Source organism: Trachemys scripta, chromosome 1, assembly GCF_013100865.1.
Source record: "Trachemys scripta elegans isolate TJP31775 chromosome 1, CAS_Tse_1.0, whole genome shotgun sequence".
In the NCBI taxonomy this organism is placed as follows: Eukaryota; Metazoa; Chordata; order Testudines; family Emydidae; genus Trachemys; species Trachemys scripta.
The window spans coordinates 345,273,347-345,291,299 of NC_048298.1; the positions used below are offsets into that span (position 1 = coordinate 345,273,347).

General features: G+C 44.7%; 1 protein-coding gene across 1 annotated transcript in view; it reads left to right on the forward strand.

Annotated features, from left to right (window-relative positions):
- The window catches only part of LOC117889108 (disintegrin and metalloproteinase domain-containing protein 20-like), a 181,114-nt gene that overhangs the window by 25,299 nt on the left and 137,862 nt on the right, over positions 1-17,953 (forward strand). Inside the window, exon 4 of the mRNA XM_034792988.1 lies at positions 11,151-11,320. Coding sequence (XP_034648879.1) covers positions 11,151-11,320 — 170 coding nt within the window. The remainder of the gene's footprint in view (positions 1-11,150; positions 11,321-17,953) is intronic.

Below are 17,953 nucleotides of genomic sequence, written 5' to 3' on the forward strand. Positions count from 1 at the left end.
TGAAAGTATGGCACTGTTGTAGCCAGCTTTGCGAGGTTCCGCACTCTAGATGTCAGATGGGCATTAGCATTCTATATTGAAAGGATGACTGGAAAAAGGCTAATATAGTGCCCATCTTTAAAAAAGTGAAGAAGAAGAAGAACCCAGGGAACTACAGACCACTCAGCCTCAACTGAGTCGCTGGAAAATTCATGGAGCAGGTCCTTTAGGAATCCATTTTGAAGCACTTGGAGGAGAGGAAGGTGATCAGGAACAGTCAACATGGATTCACCAAGAGCAAGTCATGCCTGACTAACCTAATTGCCTTCTATGATGAAATAACTGGCTCTATGGATATGAGGATAGAGATGGACATGATATATCTTGACTTTAGCACCTTATAGTCCACCTTTAGCAACGCTTTTGATATGGTTTCTCACAGTATTCTTGCCATCAAGTTAAAAATGTATGGATTGGATTATTGGACTATAAGGTGGATAGAATGCTAGCTAGATCATCAGGCTCAATGGGTAGTGATCAGCAGCTCAATGTCTAGTTGGCAGCTAGTATCAAGCAGAGTGTCCCAGAGATCAGTCCTGGAGCCGGTTTTGTTAAACTTTTTCATTAATGATCTGGATGATGGAATGGATTGCACCTTCAGAAAATTTGTGGATGATACTAAGATGGAGACAGAGGTACATACACTAGAGGGTAGGGATGGGCTCCAGAGTGACCTAGAAAAATTGGAGGATTGGGTCATAAGAAATCCGATGAGGTTCAACAAGGACTAGTGCAGAGTCCTGCACTTAGGATGGAAGAATCCCTTGCACTGCTACAGAATAGAGACTGGCTGGCTAAGCAGCAATTCTGCAGAAAAGGACTTAGGGATTACAGTGGTTGAGAAGCTGGATATGAGTCAACAGTGTGCCCTTGTTGCCAAGAAGACAACCGGCATATTGGGCTGCATTAGTAGGAGCATTGCCAGCAGATCGAGGGAAGTGATTATTCCCTTCTATTCGGCACTAGTGAGGCCACATCTGGAGTATTGCATCCAGTTTTGGAGCCCTACTATAGAAAGGATGTGGACAAATTGGAGAGAGTCCAGCGGAGGGCAATGGAAATGATTAGGGGGCTGGGGCACATGACTTACGAAGAGAGGCTGAGGGAACTGGGCTTATTTAGTATGCAGAAGAGAAGAGAGGGGGGATTTGATAGCAGTCTTCAACTACCTGAAGGGGGGTTCCAAGAGGATGGAGATAGGCTGTTCTCAGTGGTGGCAGATGACAGAAGAAGAAACAATGGTCTCAAGCTGAAGTGGAGGAGGTCTAGTTTTTATATTAGGAAAAACTATTTCACTAGGAGGGTGGTGAATCACTGGAATGGGTTACCTAGGGAGGTGGTGGAATCTCCATCCTTGGAGGTTTTTAAGGTCAGGCTTGACAAAGCCCTGTCTGGGATGATTTAGTTCGGGTTTGTCCTGCTTTAAGCAGGGGGCTGAACTAGATGACCTTATGAGGTGTCTTCCAACCCTAATCTTTTATTATTCTATGATTCTATGCCAAAACCCTTCATGAAGTCACCCAAGCTATTCCTTTCTGTTATGGAAACGTCTAAAGGATCAGCCATATCTAAGCAAAGGCTCTCAAAATGGATTTCTGGGTGCATTCTCCTTTGCTACCACCATCATGATCTGCAACGCCCACTGGGAACTTGAACACACTCCACCATATCACTACCTCAATAGCCTTCCTGAACAATGTACCCATCACAGAGATCTGTGAATCAGCCACCTGGGCATAAGCCCACACCTTCACGGAGCATTATGCAATTGAGCAAGATTCAATCTCAGATGCTCTGTTAGGATGAGCTGTCTTATCATTGCTTGCAGGTCCAATTCTGAAGCACCAGCCTTCCAACAAGGGGCACTGCTCTACAGTCACCTAAAGTGGAGCACCCACAGGGACACAGCTTGATGAAGAAGAGAGGGTTACTTACCTTGTGAAGTAATTGAGGTTCTTCGAGATATGTATCCCTGTGGGTGCTTCACTATCTGCCCTTTTCCCCTCTCCTTCAGAGTTCAGACATGCAGAAGGAATTGAGGGTGATTTGGCTGCACCGCACTATATATATAGCCTCCAGTGCGATACAGGGAACCCGTGTGTGGCCCCAAATGGGCACTGCTACTATGAATCTCCAGGATGGGGGACACAGACTCACCTAAAGTGGAGCACCCACAGGAACACGCATCTCGAAGAATATCAATTACTGCACAAAGTGAATAACCCTCTTGTATTGTAAGAACCTATGGGACTGGAACCTGGGACCGAGGGGCAAAAAGGTGGAGGCGTAGGGTCTGGGCTGCTGACACTTCTGCATCACCAGTGGAAGCTTAGGCTGTGTTGCTGCTGAAAGACTCTGGAGAAAGTACTTCCCACCAGGGTCTGAGTGGCAGCCCCTTACAGCCCATTGATTGGCTGATGCTAGTATTTAAACCAGGAAGCCATCATGGGAAGCTATCTGGGCAACAATGCAGACAGCCTGCCTGCTTCTTTCTGCTCCAGACCTTGGTTGCTGTAGACACTGGACTCCGGCTTCTGACCATGGTTTCTCCTCGATCTTGTTATTTGCTACCTGACCCCAACTTCCTGATATCCTGACCTGTTTGGATGTTAACTGGTATCTGCCTCCCCCGTGCAACTTGTTGCTTGACCCTGACTTACTGGCATTCTGACCTGGCTCATTCCTGACCCCATTACTCATTTCTGGACTACAACTTAGAAGCTGACTGGTATACACAGGCCATCCATGGCTCAGCCTTGATAGGTGTGAAGCATGGCTCCATTTCTTAATACTCTGGGTAATATAATTAATACCTTGATGATCACTTTACTCCAACTTAAAAGTACTTAAAATGAAATACTTTCAGGTCCATCATTGTTGCTGTTGAGGCAAGCAGTTTTTCTGGCTTCCATCAACCTGTAGGATACAGACCTCCCTACATCTATCATCCTATTTATTCAATATGAGTCACCATAGGACCTCAGCATTTTCAATATCAGGAGACCTTTCTTTAGAAGATTTTCGTGATTAGTCGCTAACACTCCCTCACCAGAACTTTCCCATTTTAGCAAAGCTGGGTAATTGGCTCATAAAAGCCTCGAAACTCCAATTGGTCTTGTGCATATCAAGCACTACCTGTCTCGCCTATTGTCATAACTATAAAGGGAAGAGTAACAGCCCTCCTGTGTACAATACTATAAAATCCCTCCTGGCCAGAGACTCCAAAATCCTTTTACCTGTAAAGGGTTAAGAAGCTCAGGTAACCTGGCTGACACCTGACCCAAAGGACCAATAAGGGGACAAGATACTTTCAAATCTTGATGGGGGGAAGGTTTTTGTTTGTGCTCTTTGTTTTGGTGGTTGTTCGCTCTTGGGACTGAGAGGGACCAGACATCAATCCATGCTCTCCAAATCTTTCTGAACAAGTCTCTCATATTTCAAACTTGTAAGTAAACAGCCAGGCAAGGCGTGTTAATTTTATCTTTGTTTTCTCAACTTGTAAATGTACCTTTTGCTAGGGTGTTTACCTTTGTTTGCTGTAACTTTGAACCTAAGGCTAGAGGGGGATCCTCTGGGCTTTTTTAGTTTGATTACCCTGTAAAGTTATTTTCCATCCTGATTTTACAGAGATGATTTTTACCTTTTTCTTTAATTAAAAGCCTTCTTTTTAAGAACCTGATTGATTTTTCCTTGTTTTTAGATCCAAGGGGGTTGGATCTTGATCCACCAGGAGTTGGTGGGAGAAAGGAGGGGGGATGGTTAATTTCTCCTTGTTTTAAGATCCAAGGGGTTTGGATCTGTATTCACCAGGGAATTGGTGAAGAGTCTCTCAAGAGTACCCAGGGAAGGGAATTAGCACATCGGGAGTGGTGGCAGCGGACCAGATCTAAGCTGGTAGTTAAGCTTAGAAGTTTTCATGCAGGCCCCCACATCTGTACCCTAAAGTTCAGAGTGGGGAAGGAGCCTTGACACCTGTGCTTTATTAACCTCAGCAAGAACAAGCACATCCCAGATCAATGAATGGTTTGCTGGCGAGCTTTACTCAGTCCCAAGAGTTGGGTAGACCTCCTAGGGCAAGACAGAGCCAAAAAGGCCACCTGTCAAGTCATGATGCTCAGGGAAATGCAGACTGCACCAGCCAAGCAATGCAACTCTTCTGGCTAATTTCCTCCACTCTTGGTGTGTTGGTTGAGTGGTTATGGCAAGAAGTCTTCCTTCCAATATGGGGAACACCCAAAGTGGAACTCTTGTCCTCCACAACCTGCCAAACTTTTGCACTGGTTCAATTGAGTCCTGGCAAACTTCACTGGAGATTCAAGTAGTGAAAATCATTGTTTCCTTGTAAACATGTAAGCAAACACAACCCATGAGGCAGGGAGAATGCTATGAACTATGAGGATCTCCTGGGCCCTAAACTAAATAACTCCTTGCACCATATGCTTTTCCTGAATAAAGGACTGATACCTTCTTGCAGCTGGTTGTTCCTTGACTCTTTTAAAGTATTTTTGAAAGTTTGCATCCTCCTAGCCTCTTTGAAGCCGTGTTGTTCAGTTGTCACTCTGGGCTCAAGTGCTTGAAGGAAATCCTCTTTATTCATTGACACAGTTCCAGCTGCTTTTGCATAGCAGAACACAGACTTTTGCAGCACTCCTTTGCCAAACTTCCTGTCTAGGAGGTTAAACCACTTCAAGGTACAGTTCCTACTACCACATCTTTCTTTCCCAGCCAAAACTTAATAATGAGAGCACTTAACAAACAACATTGATATAATACATAATTCCAAATACTTGTAACCAAGCTGCTATCAAAACTTACTAACAATGTTCAATTGATATCTGTGGGTTTTGCACTGTTGCTTGGACTTGCGAGTTTCCTATGAAATATCAGTACTACTGTTGTCAGAAGTATATATCATTTTTTCTGGCAGGGTTCATGTCCCAGGGCTTGTTTGTGTTTAACCTGTTGTGGTTGTGGCCTAGCTGAGACGTTCTAAGGCAAAATAGCAAACTAAGTGTCCCTTATCTCCCTACCTTCTTCAAGTAGGAGGTGTCGCCCATTCCTTGGTATATGTCTTTCTGAGATTACCACCCCCTAAAGCTGCAGGGCAATCTCCTGTGATACCACTGCTGTTTACAACTACTAATTTCCATCATAGATGTGCACTGCATCATTTTCATGAAGTGGCGGCAGCTTGCAGGACACCTAGTCATGTAACCTTTTTGTTGTTTGGTTAGTCAATTAGTTGTTTAGATTAATCTGTTCCTTTGTATTTCTGCAAATCCCCAGTTCCTCTGACAACTTCTGGTATTGCAGACATTTTAGTTGTCAGCTTTCTCTTAAACATAGTATAGGTAGGTGACAATCCATGTTTCATCCTGTAATTTAACAATGCTAAGTATGGCTCAAAGGTCTAGTCTGTAGACTTTTTTCAGTAGCCACTTTATTATTTTTAACATCATTTTCCACCAACGCATAGGAGCTCATGCCTACTGAATTGCAGCCCACTATCAGACATTTAGTGTCAGGTATGTTATGTTTAGGAAGAATATAAGCACAATTGGTTGTTTAGCTGGAGTACCTTCAAGTAAAGCTATCTCAGATAAGTGAGAATAATTCTCTAGGATGAGTAGTACATAGTTCTTTCCAGTTAATGAAACAAATATATGCCTAATTTTCTCCCAGAGGTCAGTTTTTCGTGGGCAAACAACACAGGCTCGTTTGCCTGACTTGGTCTGCATTTCTGGCATATGCATCAAACCATGACAACTTCCTCAATGTTGGTGTTTATTTGAGGCCAGTATAAAACATCTTTAGGCCTTCTCTTAGATTTTTCAGTCCCTAAATGACCTTCATGTATTCTTTTTAACATATTTTTCTGTAACATCAGAGGGATCGCCATGCTGTCTTTAAACAGAATCCTATCCAGGATGGAGCACTTCCCCCGGAATTGGTGATAGGGGCTGAGGACATGCTATCCTGGCCACCCTATGCAATAGCCTTAATCACTTTCTGCAGGTTCACATCCTGAGGTGTTGCTATGGCAATCACAATCCACATTTCTTTTGAGACAGAGTCAGTGTTTTTATTTATTTTGTTTTATCTATCTAGCTAGCTATCCTAATTGACATGTACAATGTCTATCTCTGGATTTTTGTTCTAGGGAGTGTGTCTACAGCCACCAAATCTCTCTCGGGTTTGTATTTATTTGGCAAATCATACATTTGTAATTGAAAAAATAATCTTTATATTCATGGGGGTGGGAGGAGAAAAGAGAGGTTGTCCGCCTCCTGTGAGTAATGGCAATACATGATTAATGGTCAGTTATGTGGATTCCCTGAAATAGACTTGAAACTTTATACACCCATGTACATCTTGCTGTGTTAACGTCTCTCCCAGGTATGTTATTTCCATGACATGGAATTTTCATTTTTGTTTGTTTAGCTTTAGCCCTGGAGCTTTTGCTCTTTCCAAAGCTGCCCAGAGCCTCTGGTCATGCACTTCTACTATTTTCCCCCAGATCAGATCATCTAGGAAAACTTTAATACCCTCTATAATAACATCAACAATTTCTTGTGTTTTCCATTGAAACATCTCAGTTGCCAATGAAACCTGAACGACGGTCTGCAGAAACTGTCCACCCCAAACAGTGCATGGAATGTGCACAAACTGTTTTTGGAAGAGCACCTGCCAGAAATCTGCATCCACTGTAGAAAAATATTTGGCAACAGCCATGTTCCTCAACATATTTCCTCAGATAGGTAGTGAAGAAATTTCTCCCTTTTTATATATTTAATTATTTTGGGTTTATAAAGAAGTGAAAGGTTCTGTGTCTCTTTTTTCCCCCCCTACAAAGATCAGAGAGTGTACATGCTCTGTTGGTTCTTCTGCTTGCTCTGTGATTCCCTGAGCAACGAGCCTGTCTAGATCCTATTTTAGCCTCCGCCTTAGGGTCAGGAGAACTTTCCTAGGGTCATGAATCGTGGGGTAGATGCACTCTGTACTCTGTTGAGACCTTTGGTATGCCCTGCAAGATCTCCTCAAACTGTTTCTCAGTTGTTTTGGTCCCTTGTCCCCCCACTGAGTACACTCTGTTGATGAGACCAAGGGCTTCAATTAAGACATTTTTTTCTCAATAATCGGCAGACCCTCCTTATATGGGTTTTCACAGGGAAAAGGTACCCTATTGCCCCTATTCTAAGTTCCTTCCTATGGTTATTTCTGAATTCCATGTCAACCAAAGCATCCTTTTACCTATCTTTTTTTTTTTCTGAAACCCCATGCTCCTGCCAAAGTGAAAAGACTTCTTTCCCTCAATGTCAGGGCATGCTTCACAAGAGCACAAGCTGCCTCTATAGACAAAGGGGCTGCTCTGCTATGCCTAGCCATAAGGGGACACAGCGACCTGTGCTTGGTCTGGAGCTCTCCAACTTCCAGTCGTCAAATACCTGAAAAGGCTTCTGAATTTCAAACCTCCATTTAAATGTAAGCAGAGTCAGGATGAGCTCTACCCTGACATCTGGTGGTGAATTACGGTGAGTGTGGAAAAGAACTCCAGGGGCTGATCTTGTTTGCATAGGCACACCCACCCGCCTGGCATGAGACAACAGCAACTGATAGTGGTTACTTTGGATGGGGTGGGAACCCCAGTTTCTCTGTTATTGGGGCAGGAGGAATAAAGTGTTGTTACCCTGATTATGTGAATCAAGGACAATGAAACTGTTTTATGACAGAGTGTCTCACCATCACCTAAGTAGCACTCGCTAGACAAGGGATGTGGGTTCCACAATCCAGTGAATGGAGAGAGGATGGGGCCAGGTGTTTGTACCTGATGGTATGGGCCCCCTTTGAGGGCTTGAAACACCAATTAGACCATCTCATCTCTTCACTGTTGAATGTCAGAGCTAACTTTGATTCTATTAGGAGTCTAGTTACAGGCTGCTGAGCTGAATTAACTTTGGGCCAATGGTGCACCAGCACTGGGGCTCCCCTACTGTGAGTTGAAATCACAAAAGAGCTAAAAAGCAACAGAGGGTCCTGTAGCACCTTTAAGACTAACAGAAGTATTGGGAGCATAAGCTTTCGTGGGTAAGAACCTCACTTCTTCAGATGCAAGTGCTAAAAGAGCTAAAGTTATTAAGAGCTGAGATCACTGAGTGCTGTGTTAACTAGTGGGGGAGCCTGAAGCTATATTGCTAAGCAGCTGGCAGAGCAGTTTGCGGGGACGGCTGGAGGAGCAGCGAGTGGAGCGGAGTCTTGCGGGGATGGTTGGAGCGGCCCAAGGAACGGCGAGCGGAGCTGTTTGCGGGGACGGCTGGAGCGGCTCACAGGTCGGTGAGCGGAGCCATTTGCGGAGATGGCTGGAGCGGCTCACAGGTCGGTGAGCGGAGTGGAGCAGCTCGTAGAGCAGAGCAGTTCGTGGGACGGCAGGAAGTGGACTGGCTCGTGGTGAAGGCTGCGGCGGAACCCCACGGAGAGACGGCCGGCCGGCCTCAGATCACGTAAGGTGCCCCTTAACACCCTGCGTGCCCCCCTTTTACTCTAGGGCTGCACTGACCAGGGACAGAGACTTTGGGGGTTGTTGGACTTTTGGGACTTTGGGTGGTTGCTGGACCCAAGAGACTTTGGGGGTGTTGGACTTTGGGGACTCTGGGTGATTTCTGGGTTGCTGGATTCAAGAACCAAAGGGAAAGGACACAGCTCAGTTTGCTGGGGTGGGTCTTTTGCTCATGGTTTGTGTTATGAATCCTGTTTGTGGTGTTTTTCCAATTTAATGCTGATGTCGTTTACCTCATGTTATTAAACATTTTCTGCTACACTCAGACTCCGTGCTTGCGAGAGGGGAAGTATTGCCTCTTAGAGGCGCCCAGGGGCTGGTATGTAATTGTCCCAGGTCACTGGGTGGGGGCTCGAGCTGGTTTTGCATTGCATTATTGAAATGGAACCCCTAGATACAGAACCCGGCCCTTGTTGCTGCCAACTTAGATGGGCAGAAGGGTTACATAAAAATAAAGGGAGTAAAGAAAAAGCCCTCACTGCATGCCCATTCTCCCCTGGGCTCCCATTGCTATCCAGCACTGTGCTAAGTGTCTGGGAATGTGGGAGTTCTCCTGCCGTGTCCCTAAGTTTCCACTGATACCCTGCCATGTTAAGGGATATGGATGATGATAATGAACAGGCTTTGCTCATCTGCCCCCTCTGCTTTTTTGCCCTTTAGGTGTGGGGAGGCTGTGAGTGGGAGACAAAGACCTTAGCTGGTTTCTGGTGTTGTTTCCAGGTCTGTCCATTCTCTCTTGCTAAAAAGACCCTATAAATATCAATGGGGAGAAGAAGAACCATCATAAATAGCTTTTAAAATAATGTTTTTTCCCCTAAATGTCAGGACATACTTATTTAAAAGATGCTCTACCAGAAACTTGAATTTTGGAAATATGTTGTCAAGGCTCCTTCCCCACTCTGAACTTTAGGGTACAGATGTGGGGGCCTGCATGAAAACTTCTAAGCTTAACTACCAGCTTAGATCTGGTCCGCTGCCACCACTCCCGATGTGCTAATTCCCTTCCCTGGGTACTCTTGAGAGACTCTTCACCAATTCCCTGGTGAATACAGATCCAAACCCCTTGGATCTTAAAACAAGGAGAAATTAACCATCACCCCCCGTTCTCCCACCAACTTCTGGTGGATCAAGATCCAACCCCCTTGGATCTAAAAACAAGGAAAAATCAATCAGGTTCTTAAAAAGAAGGCTTTTAATTAAAGAAAAAGGTAAAAATCATCTCTGTGAATCAGTATGGAAAATAACTTTACAGGGTAATCAAACTTAAAGAGCCCAGAGGATCCCCCTCTAGCCTTAGGTTCAAAGTTACAGCAAACAGAGGTAAACACCCTAGCAAAAGGTACATTTACAAGTTGAGAAAACAAAGATAAAACTAACACGCCTTGCCTGGCTGTACATTCAAGTTTGAAATATGAGAGACTTGTTCAGAAAGATTTGGAGAGCCTGGATTGATGTCTGGTCCCTTTTAGTCCCAAGAGCGAACTCTCCCCAAAAACAAAGAGCACAAACAAAAGCCTTCCCCCCACCAAAATTTGAAAGTATCTTATCCCCTTATTGATCCTTTGGGTCAGGTATCAGCCAGGTTACCTGAGCTTCTTAACCCTTTACAGGTAAAAGGATTTTGGAGTCTCTGGCCAGGAGGGATTTTATAGTATTGTACACAGTAGGGCTGTTACCCTTCCCTTTATAGTTATGACATATGTTGTTATTATTTTTATCTCAATTTTGAGTGTCCCTTTAAAAAGTTTGACTTCATATTAGTATAGTTAATACATAGGTCTTCTGTCACGCCTTATTCAGTTTAGCGTTCTGACAACATATTGTTGGATTGTTCTCTGCAATATAATTTAAAGTCATTAATAGTAACCCCCCTACTCAGTTCCAGGAAGCTGCATACATGAGTCCCCCTCAGAGCTGTGCATGAGAGTGGTTATTTCAAGTTAATTCACGCAGGGCCGGCTCCAGGGTTCTTGCCGCCCCAAGCGGCAGAAAAAAAAAAAAAAGCCCCGATCGCGATCTGCGGCGGCAATTTGGCGGGAGGTCCTTCGCTCCGGCCGGGAGTGAGGGACCGTCCACCAAATTGCCGCCGAATAGCTGGACGTGCCGCACCTCTCCAGAGTGGCTGCCTCAAGCACCTGCTTGGCAAGCTGGTGCCTGGAGCCGGCCCTGAATTCACGAGACAGAAAGTAGAAGTGACTATCACCAGAACAGACAAACTGGCTGTACACAAACTACAGTCAATTGCGCACACACACAAAAAACAAATGAAAAAATATATATTTTCTGATAAATTCTTTCCGCTTTAGTAGTCATGAGTGTTGTTTGTAACTATAATATGTAAACATTTTTCCAGACAGAAATAAGATTGTTCAGATCAGCAACAGATCAGTATCCCTTTAACGTTATGGTTTTATTCTGAGCTGCAGAGCAGCTTCTGTGGCTGAAGAGGTAAACAGGAAAACAGACTGGGGAGTGACACCAGTAATGTGGATTATGTGAAGGATGATAGCTTCAAAGTATTACATGTAGATGCCTTTTTTAATATTTATATTTTCAGATGTACCGTCCATTTGGTCTTCATGTTGTTCTTATTGGATTAGAGCTTTGGACAGAAAGGGATCTCATTACAATTACACACCGTTTGGGTGACAGTCTTGAATTTTATTCAGCCTATGCTGAAAAGTTTCTTATGGGCCGTGTACGTTTCGACCACACAGAATTAATTTTGTAAGGTTCTTTTATTTTAATCTTTTAAATATATGGTAATACTGTTCTTTATATTTATTACTGTCAATATCAAATTCAGACCTTAAAGATATTTTGCACGATTTTGTTTGGAAACTACACAAAGTACCCTGCCCAAAATGCTTCCATTATTCTCCTGCATAGCCCAACTGGCCATTGCAGCATTAGGTTTTCCTTTGGGTTCTGTAGCCTAAGAAGCATAAGCAGCTTGATAGTCTCCACCTACCTGGGAAAATCCTCAGTTCATTCTTAAAGACTAACAGATTTATTTGGCCATAAGCTTTTGTGGGTAAAAAACCCCACTTCTTCAGATGCATGGATTTTCACTCCATGCATCTGAAGAAGTGGGGGATTTTTTACTCACGAAAGCTTATGCCCAAATAAATCCGTTAGTCTTTAAGGTGCCACCGGACTCCTCATTGTTTTTGTGGCTACAGACTAACATGGCTACCCCTCTGATTTTCAGTTCATTCTATTTTCCATGCAACAGCACACATGGCTTCCAGACCTCCTGACCCACACTGGACAAAGCAAATGAGAAACCCGGTTCAAATTCTAAATGTTTGACCAACTGTACAATTTCTTATTCAGTTTGTTTCTTGTAATTGATTTTTGGGGCAGATTTGCTAAGGCTTCAGCTCTACGGCACTCTGCTTTAGTTACTATTCAGGAACCAGGGCCCCAGTGTGCTAGGAACTGTTCAAACATTCATAGATTATAAATCCAGAAATGACCATTTGATCGTCTTGTCTAGCTTGCACAACACAGCTCAAAGGTCTTGCCTGAATTAATTCCTGTTTGAACTAGAGCATATCTTTTAGAAAAACACCCAATCTTTGGTAAAGTGTTCCAATGGGTTAACTACCCTCGCTGTAAAATATGTTCCTTATTTCTAGTCTACGTTTGTCTAGCCTCAACTTCCAACCACTGGATTTTGTTATAGTTTTATCTGCTAGACTGAAGAGCCCTCTATTATCAGATTCCAGTTCCTCATGTAGGTAGGGACAGGCCTTGATCAAGTCACCCTTTAACCTTCTCTTTGATAACCTAGACAGATTAAGCTCTTTGAGTATTTCACTATAAGGCATGTTTCCATTCTTTTAATTATTATTAATTAATTATAATTATAAAGGTCCTTGTCTTAATCCTGTCCGGTTTTCAACAACCTTCTTGAATTAAGGACACCAGACCTGGACAAAATATTCCAGTAGCTGTTGCCACAGTACAAAATACAGGGCTGATATAATCTCTCTCTTCTACTCAATATCCCCCTGTTTATACAGACCCTACCTCAGCTGCTATAGCTAACTGCCCCCAAGAAGCCCTTATGGGAGCTAGGGCTTTGCCCCATATGATGGTAAATCAGCTTTTTTCTCTTTCCCTTATGTTTCTGTCTAGTATAGGATATATATGAACTCTGATCTGGAGGAATATGAAGAAAAGACTCAGGAAAGATTCCTTGATCATAAAGAAAGAATTTAATATCATTCATATACATCTGGGGCCCTCTGTAGAGTCAAAGACAAAACAAGGAAACAAAGAGGTAGAGATGACTAGGTATATTTCCTTTGAACTTCAAGGAAGGGAGATGTGTGTCCCACTGTACTCCTTCCTGGAAAAAGTGAATGTGAAAACAGAAGTGCCGTAATAAATATAAATGGTTCAATGAGAAGGCTCAGAATTTGTATGTTGTGTTCAAATCTGACACTTCCCAAGGTGAATGTAGCCATTTGCTTTTCCGGTAAAGAATTCATTAATTTCACCTGTAGTGTACTTCCTCTTTCTTGTATATATGATATCCATGGTCCATACCTTTTCAGACAGCAGTTGACATGTCAGATCAGGATCGGCCCACAACATTTTGGCACCTGAGGTGGGGAGCTCAAATGATGCCCCCATGCCCGGTCGCTTGGGCCAAAACTTGGAAAGGTCTCAATTCTGCCTTCTTCCTGTTCTACTCCTCTCATGGTACTGCTCTACTACCTACCCCAATAAAGGAGAACTAACAACTTAAAATGCCTTGTTCAAAATTTTTAAGTAACACTTAACTTTCAAATGCCTGAACAGCAAATGTAACTTTTCTTGTCTGCATAGTAAACACTGGCATTTTTATCCGTTTGAATAATCAAAGTGGTACTTTCCGTGCCTTCTTGGTTGCAAAGATTTGAACTGCTTCCTGAAGGGGCACAGTCTGGGCCCAGCTCATGCTCTATTGAGATGGTTGCAAGGCTGACCAGCCTCTCCTGTGTCATTGTGGAGCGTAGATGTGTTTTTATTAACTTCAGCTCGGAGAAGCTGCATTCTACACTGGCAACTGTTACAGGAAGTATTAGAAGTATGCGCAGAACAACAAAAGTAGTTGGAAAGAGGGTGGACATCTTATTCGTGCATATATATTTCAGAACAGCCTTTGGAGTTGATCCTGATGAAATGTATCTTGAAAGGGCTTTCAGTTCATCACCTAAATCACTCGCATCAATACCACACATGTCATCATGTGTCAACAATGTCTCTAGTGCCCTGCATTGCTGGTGTAGGTCTTCTTCAGGTATAGTGAGGAGTTTAGGAATATCATACAACATCCGAAATATATTGTTGTGTTCCTTGAGCTGCATGAAACATTCTTCAACTGACTGTATTGCACAATCTAGCAGCCGGCTAAAGAATTCAACCTTGAATTGTTATTTGGGGTCTCTTATGGGATTATCCCATGCCTCGTATTGAAAATGTCTTCTTCTTTGGTGACTCTTATATTCTTGAATGGGTGGGAAAATAGCTTCAGTGTGAAGTTCCTCTGCCAACTTCTGTGCACTCTTCAGAACATTTTGAAATCCCTCATCTGACCAGTAAAACAGTAGGTATGACTTTGCTTTGTCCAGTTGTTCCATTGCTCCAGATATATCAAGGTCAACACCTTGGAGTCTCTTGCTTACAACATTTATTTCAAACAGTATGTCATGCCACACAGAAATTTGAAGTTATGTATGTTTTTGGTGATTCCATTTCCCTCTGCCACTGTTCTCCCACAAACAGTTCCTGCCATAGCATTATCCTCCATAATGGCAACTATGGCATCATCTATCTTCCCAATTTGGGTTTGATAGGCTTTATCGCCTCCATTTGACTTTCCCATCGTGTGGCACTCAGTGGTTTCAGTGTCAGAGAGGATGTCCCCAGATGTTGCTTCAAAATTTGCCATCAATGAGTTGATGCAGAGAAAAATACATAGATGCTTTGAATTACATTACAAAATTCAGCAGCCTCACTAGAAGCGGATGTTGCATCACTGACCACCAAGTTCAGTTATGAGAACTGCATGAAACAAAAAAAGCTCGAGGGTTTAACTCTCGGTTCCATGTCTCCACTCCTCTGTTCTTTCCTCTCATGTTGGCACCATTATTGTCACCCTGATCTGTCATGTCAGCTATTGCAATTCCCGTATCTTCCAGCTTTTTAAGAAGCATATTTGTCATACCAGCTCCTGTAGTATCATCAATGTCAATAAATTCTAAGAAATGCTCTCTGACAGTCACCATTGCAGGGACATTTTCACTAGGTTCTGTTGTTACAAAACACACCATTAAAGTCATTTGTTCCGTATGGCTGATGTCAGGTGTGCAGTCCAGAATAACAGAGTAATATCTTGCTGACTTCAGATCTGCCACAATCTTTTGTTTGACTTTTGTTGCCAGTAACTGTATGATCTCATTTTGAATTGTTTTTCCAAGGTAGTGGTGTGTGTACATTTCTTGGGTGGTGATTCTTCTTAGATGCTCCTGGAGTACAGCATCAAACTCAGCCATCAGCTCCACAGTTTTAAGAAAGTTTCCATTGTTTGGCACATACAGCTGATCTGAAGTGCCACACAGTGCTAGGTTTTGAGTAGCAATCATTCTCACAATGACAATGAGCCTTTTCAAAACATTTTGCCAGTAAAGAGATTCTGATGCAATCTTCTCTTGATGCTGATCATCTATGGTGGCCTTTAACCTTAGTCTCATCTCAAGCTGTTTCTGGTGATTTGCTGCCTTCTCATGGCATGCCAGATTTCTAGCCAGATTTTTCCAGTCCTTTCTTCCTGTAGAACCCAATGTGGCTGCAACATTAGACTGGAAGCGTTTGCAACAAAAACAGTATGCAGCATTCTGGGTTTTTGAGTACATAAGCCATGGCCTCTCCACTTTGTCACCAATGGGGATTTCATGCCAGTAATGTGTTGGATGGAAACTTCTATTTTCGTTGTCTTTGGGGAACATGAAGTTTTTCACTTGCTGTGGCCCATGCAGTACAAGGAAATCCCTCAGGCTACTGCTCAAGTGGGTCCACAGTCCTGGATCATCTAGACTTAAGGAACTACGCTCAGCAGCATCTCTTTCTTGCACCTCATCCACACTCCTCTCTGATCTACACTTTTCTTCAGGAATGTGCATGGTTACATCCATTTGAGATGGAGATATGGATGCTGCAGTAGCTGCCAGGTCACCTGCACTCTGACTAACTGGAAGATCAGGCATCTCCTCACCACTCACATCCTCACTGGGGCCGGAAGGCTCACCATGAACATTTGTGTCTATGTATCTCAGGAGAGCTTCTTCCTGCTTATGTAAGCGGGGGAATGGTCCCGCTATTGTGGGGAACTTTCCTGGCTTCTGCACTACCCCGGTGAAGTGGGCTAGCGAAAGGATCCGAGTCCTCGCTCCCACTTCCTTTACCCAGAGGCCTCCCTGCCCTTGAGGACTCCCCTTCCACTCTCCTGTCTGGCAGTGTCCTCGTAAACCCCGACAAGGCTGGGCCCAAGATTCCTGGGGGGCTCGACCCCCAACCCTGCTGTGGTCACCCAGGACAGGGGCTAGGGTGTCCCCACTCCGGGGTACTCTCTCTGTACTGGGCACCTCCCTGACCCACTGATCATTTCATACAATTTAAAGCAAATTCAAGTTGTTTAATTAACAATTAATTTTAAAAAAGAATAAGGAAAAATGGGAAAGGTTAAAGGAAAACACATCACCCCGCTATGTGGCAGGGAACATTAAAAACAGTGTCTCTGGTACGTCAGGGCAGTTCAGTCTGTTCCTTGTAGGTCCCAGGCCTGCTTCTCAGGCCCTGTCTGTGCTGCAGGGACGCTGTGGGTTGGACACTTGCTCTGGTGGTGGTCACATGCTCTCAGGCTCTAGGTGGCAGGACCCTTCTTCCCAGCGTCGCCCCCGCCCGGTCGGGGTTATGATCCCCCTGCAAGTCTGGCCTGCAAGGCCTCTTGGCTGAGGCGTCTCCCTGTGCTGGGCCCACTGCCCAGGGTCCCCCTCACTCTCCCCAGCTGCTCACCACACTCGGACTGCACACGGCTCCGGACTGCCCCAGCCCCAGCTCCGGACTGCTCCAGCCCCGGCTCCAGCTCCACTCTGCCTCAGCAGGGCTGCTGCTGCTGCTCTGCCTTCAGCTCCCTGGGCTGCTTCTCTGGCCTCTCTGGCTCTGGTTGCTGCAGCTCTGCCCCCAGCACAGCTCTGCTCTGCAGGCTGCTTCTGTGACTCTACTCCCAGCTCTGACCTGCTTCCTGGCTGCTTGTCTGGCCCCTCTGGCTCTGGTTGCTACAGCTCTGTTCCCAGGGCAGGGCTGCTCTCTCTGGGCTGTGCTCTGGCTTTGGGGCTGCAGCTCTGCTCCCAGCAGCTCAGCTCGGGCCCCTGCTCTCTTCTTAGCTCGGCCCCACTCTGTCTGACTCAGGCCATTCCAGTTCACACGGAGGACGGGACCCCCCCGGCCTCCTGACTCTCTGATTAGTCTGCCCGCCCTGTCAATCAGGCTGATCTGGAGCATTGGCCTCTCCCCATTGTTCCTGGGGACAGTCAGTCTCAGGCTCCTGATTTGCCATCGACCCTTCCCCTTTTAGTGCTGGGAGCTAGCCAACCAAAACACCCCCACTGAGTGTTAGTAAGGGGGCAACAGTCCCCTTACACTTAGATAGAAAAGCTTCCTTTGCTTTCTTTCTTTTTCTGAATGCTGCCCCAGAGGGGTGTTTTCTTCTTTCACTCATGACTGCTGTTCTGTGCCAGCTATAGTGACTCAATTGAAGGGGACAAATAAGCAGGCTGGTAGCAGGGCCTGAGTAAGGGAAGATATCAGCATCTTAAGGGCTTAACTGACTCCTACTACTTCAGTTGACTGCCTGTTCTCCTCAAGTGGGTTCAGGGAAGCAGCAGGAATCAGGAAGCTCCCTGAGAAGGTAGTGTTAATCAGTCCAGGCTCCTAGGGGTGGTAGAGAGGTACATAAAAGGCTACTCCTCCTCTCTCTCCCTGCAGCTCCTGCTGCTTTCTGTTATTCCCTCTCACCTTTTCTCCTGCCTTCTTCCAGCACAGCACTCCACCATCTCTGTGCATCTAGAGCAGAGAGAATACATATGCACCAGCAGAAGACACAATTTTTTACACTCTGGGTCCTAGTGGCGCCCCCAACAGTCTGACACCTGAGGCAGCCGTCTCAGTTTGCCTCATGGTAAGGCCAGCCCTGTGTCAGATATATTGTTGGACCCCGTTTTTCTCCAAAGCACTGGCAACCAGTACAGTAGCCAGAAGACACCTTTTTGGTTTGAGTCCTGGAAGGCTGATGTTCAAGCTGATGTT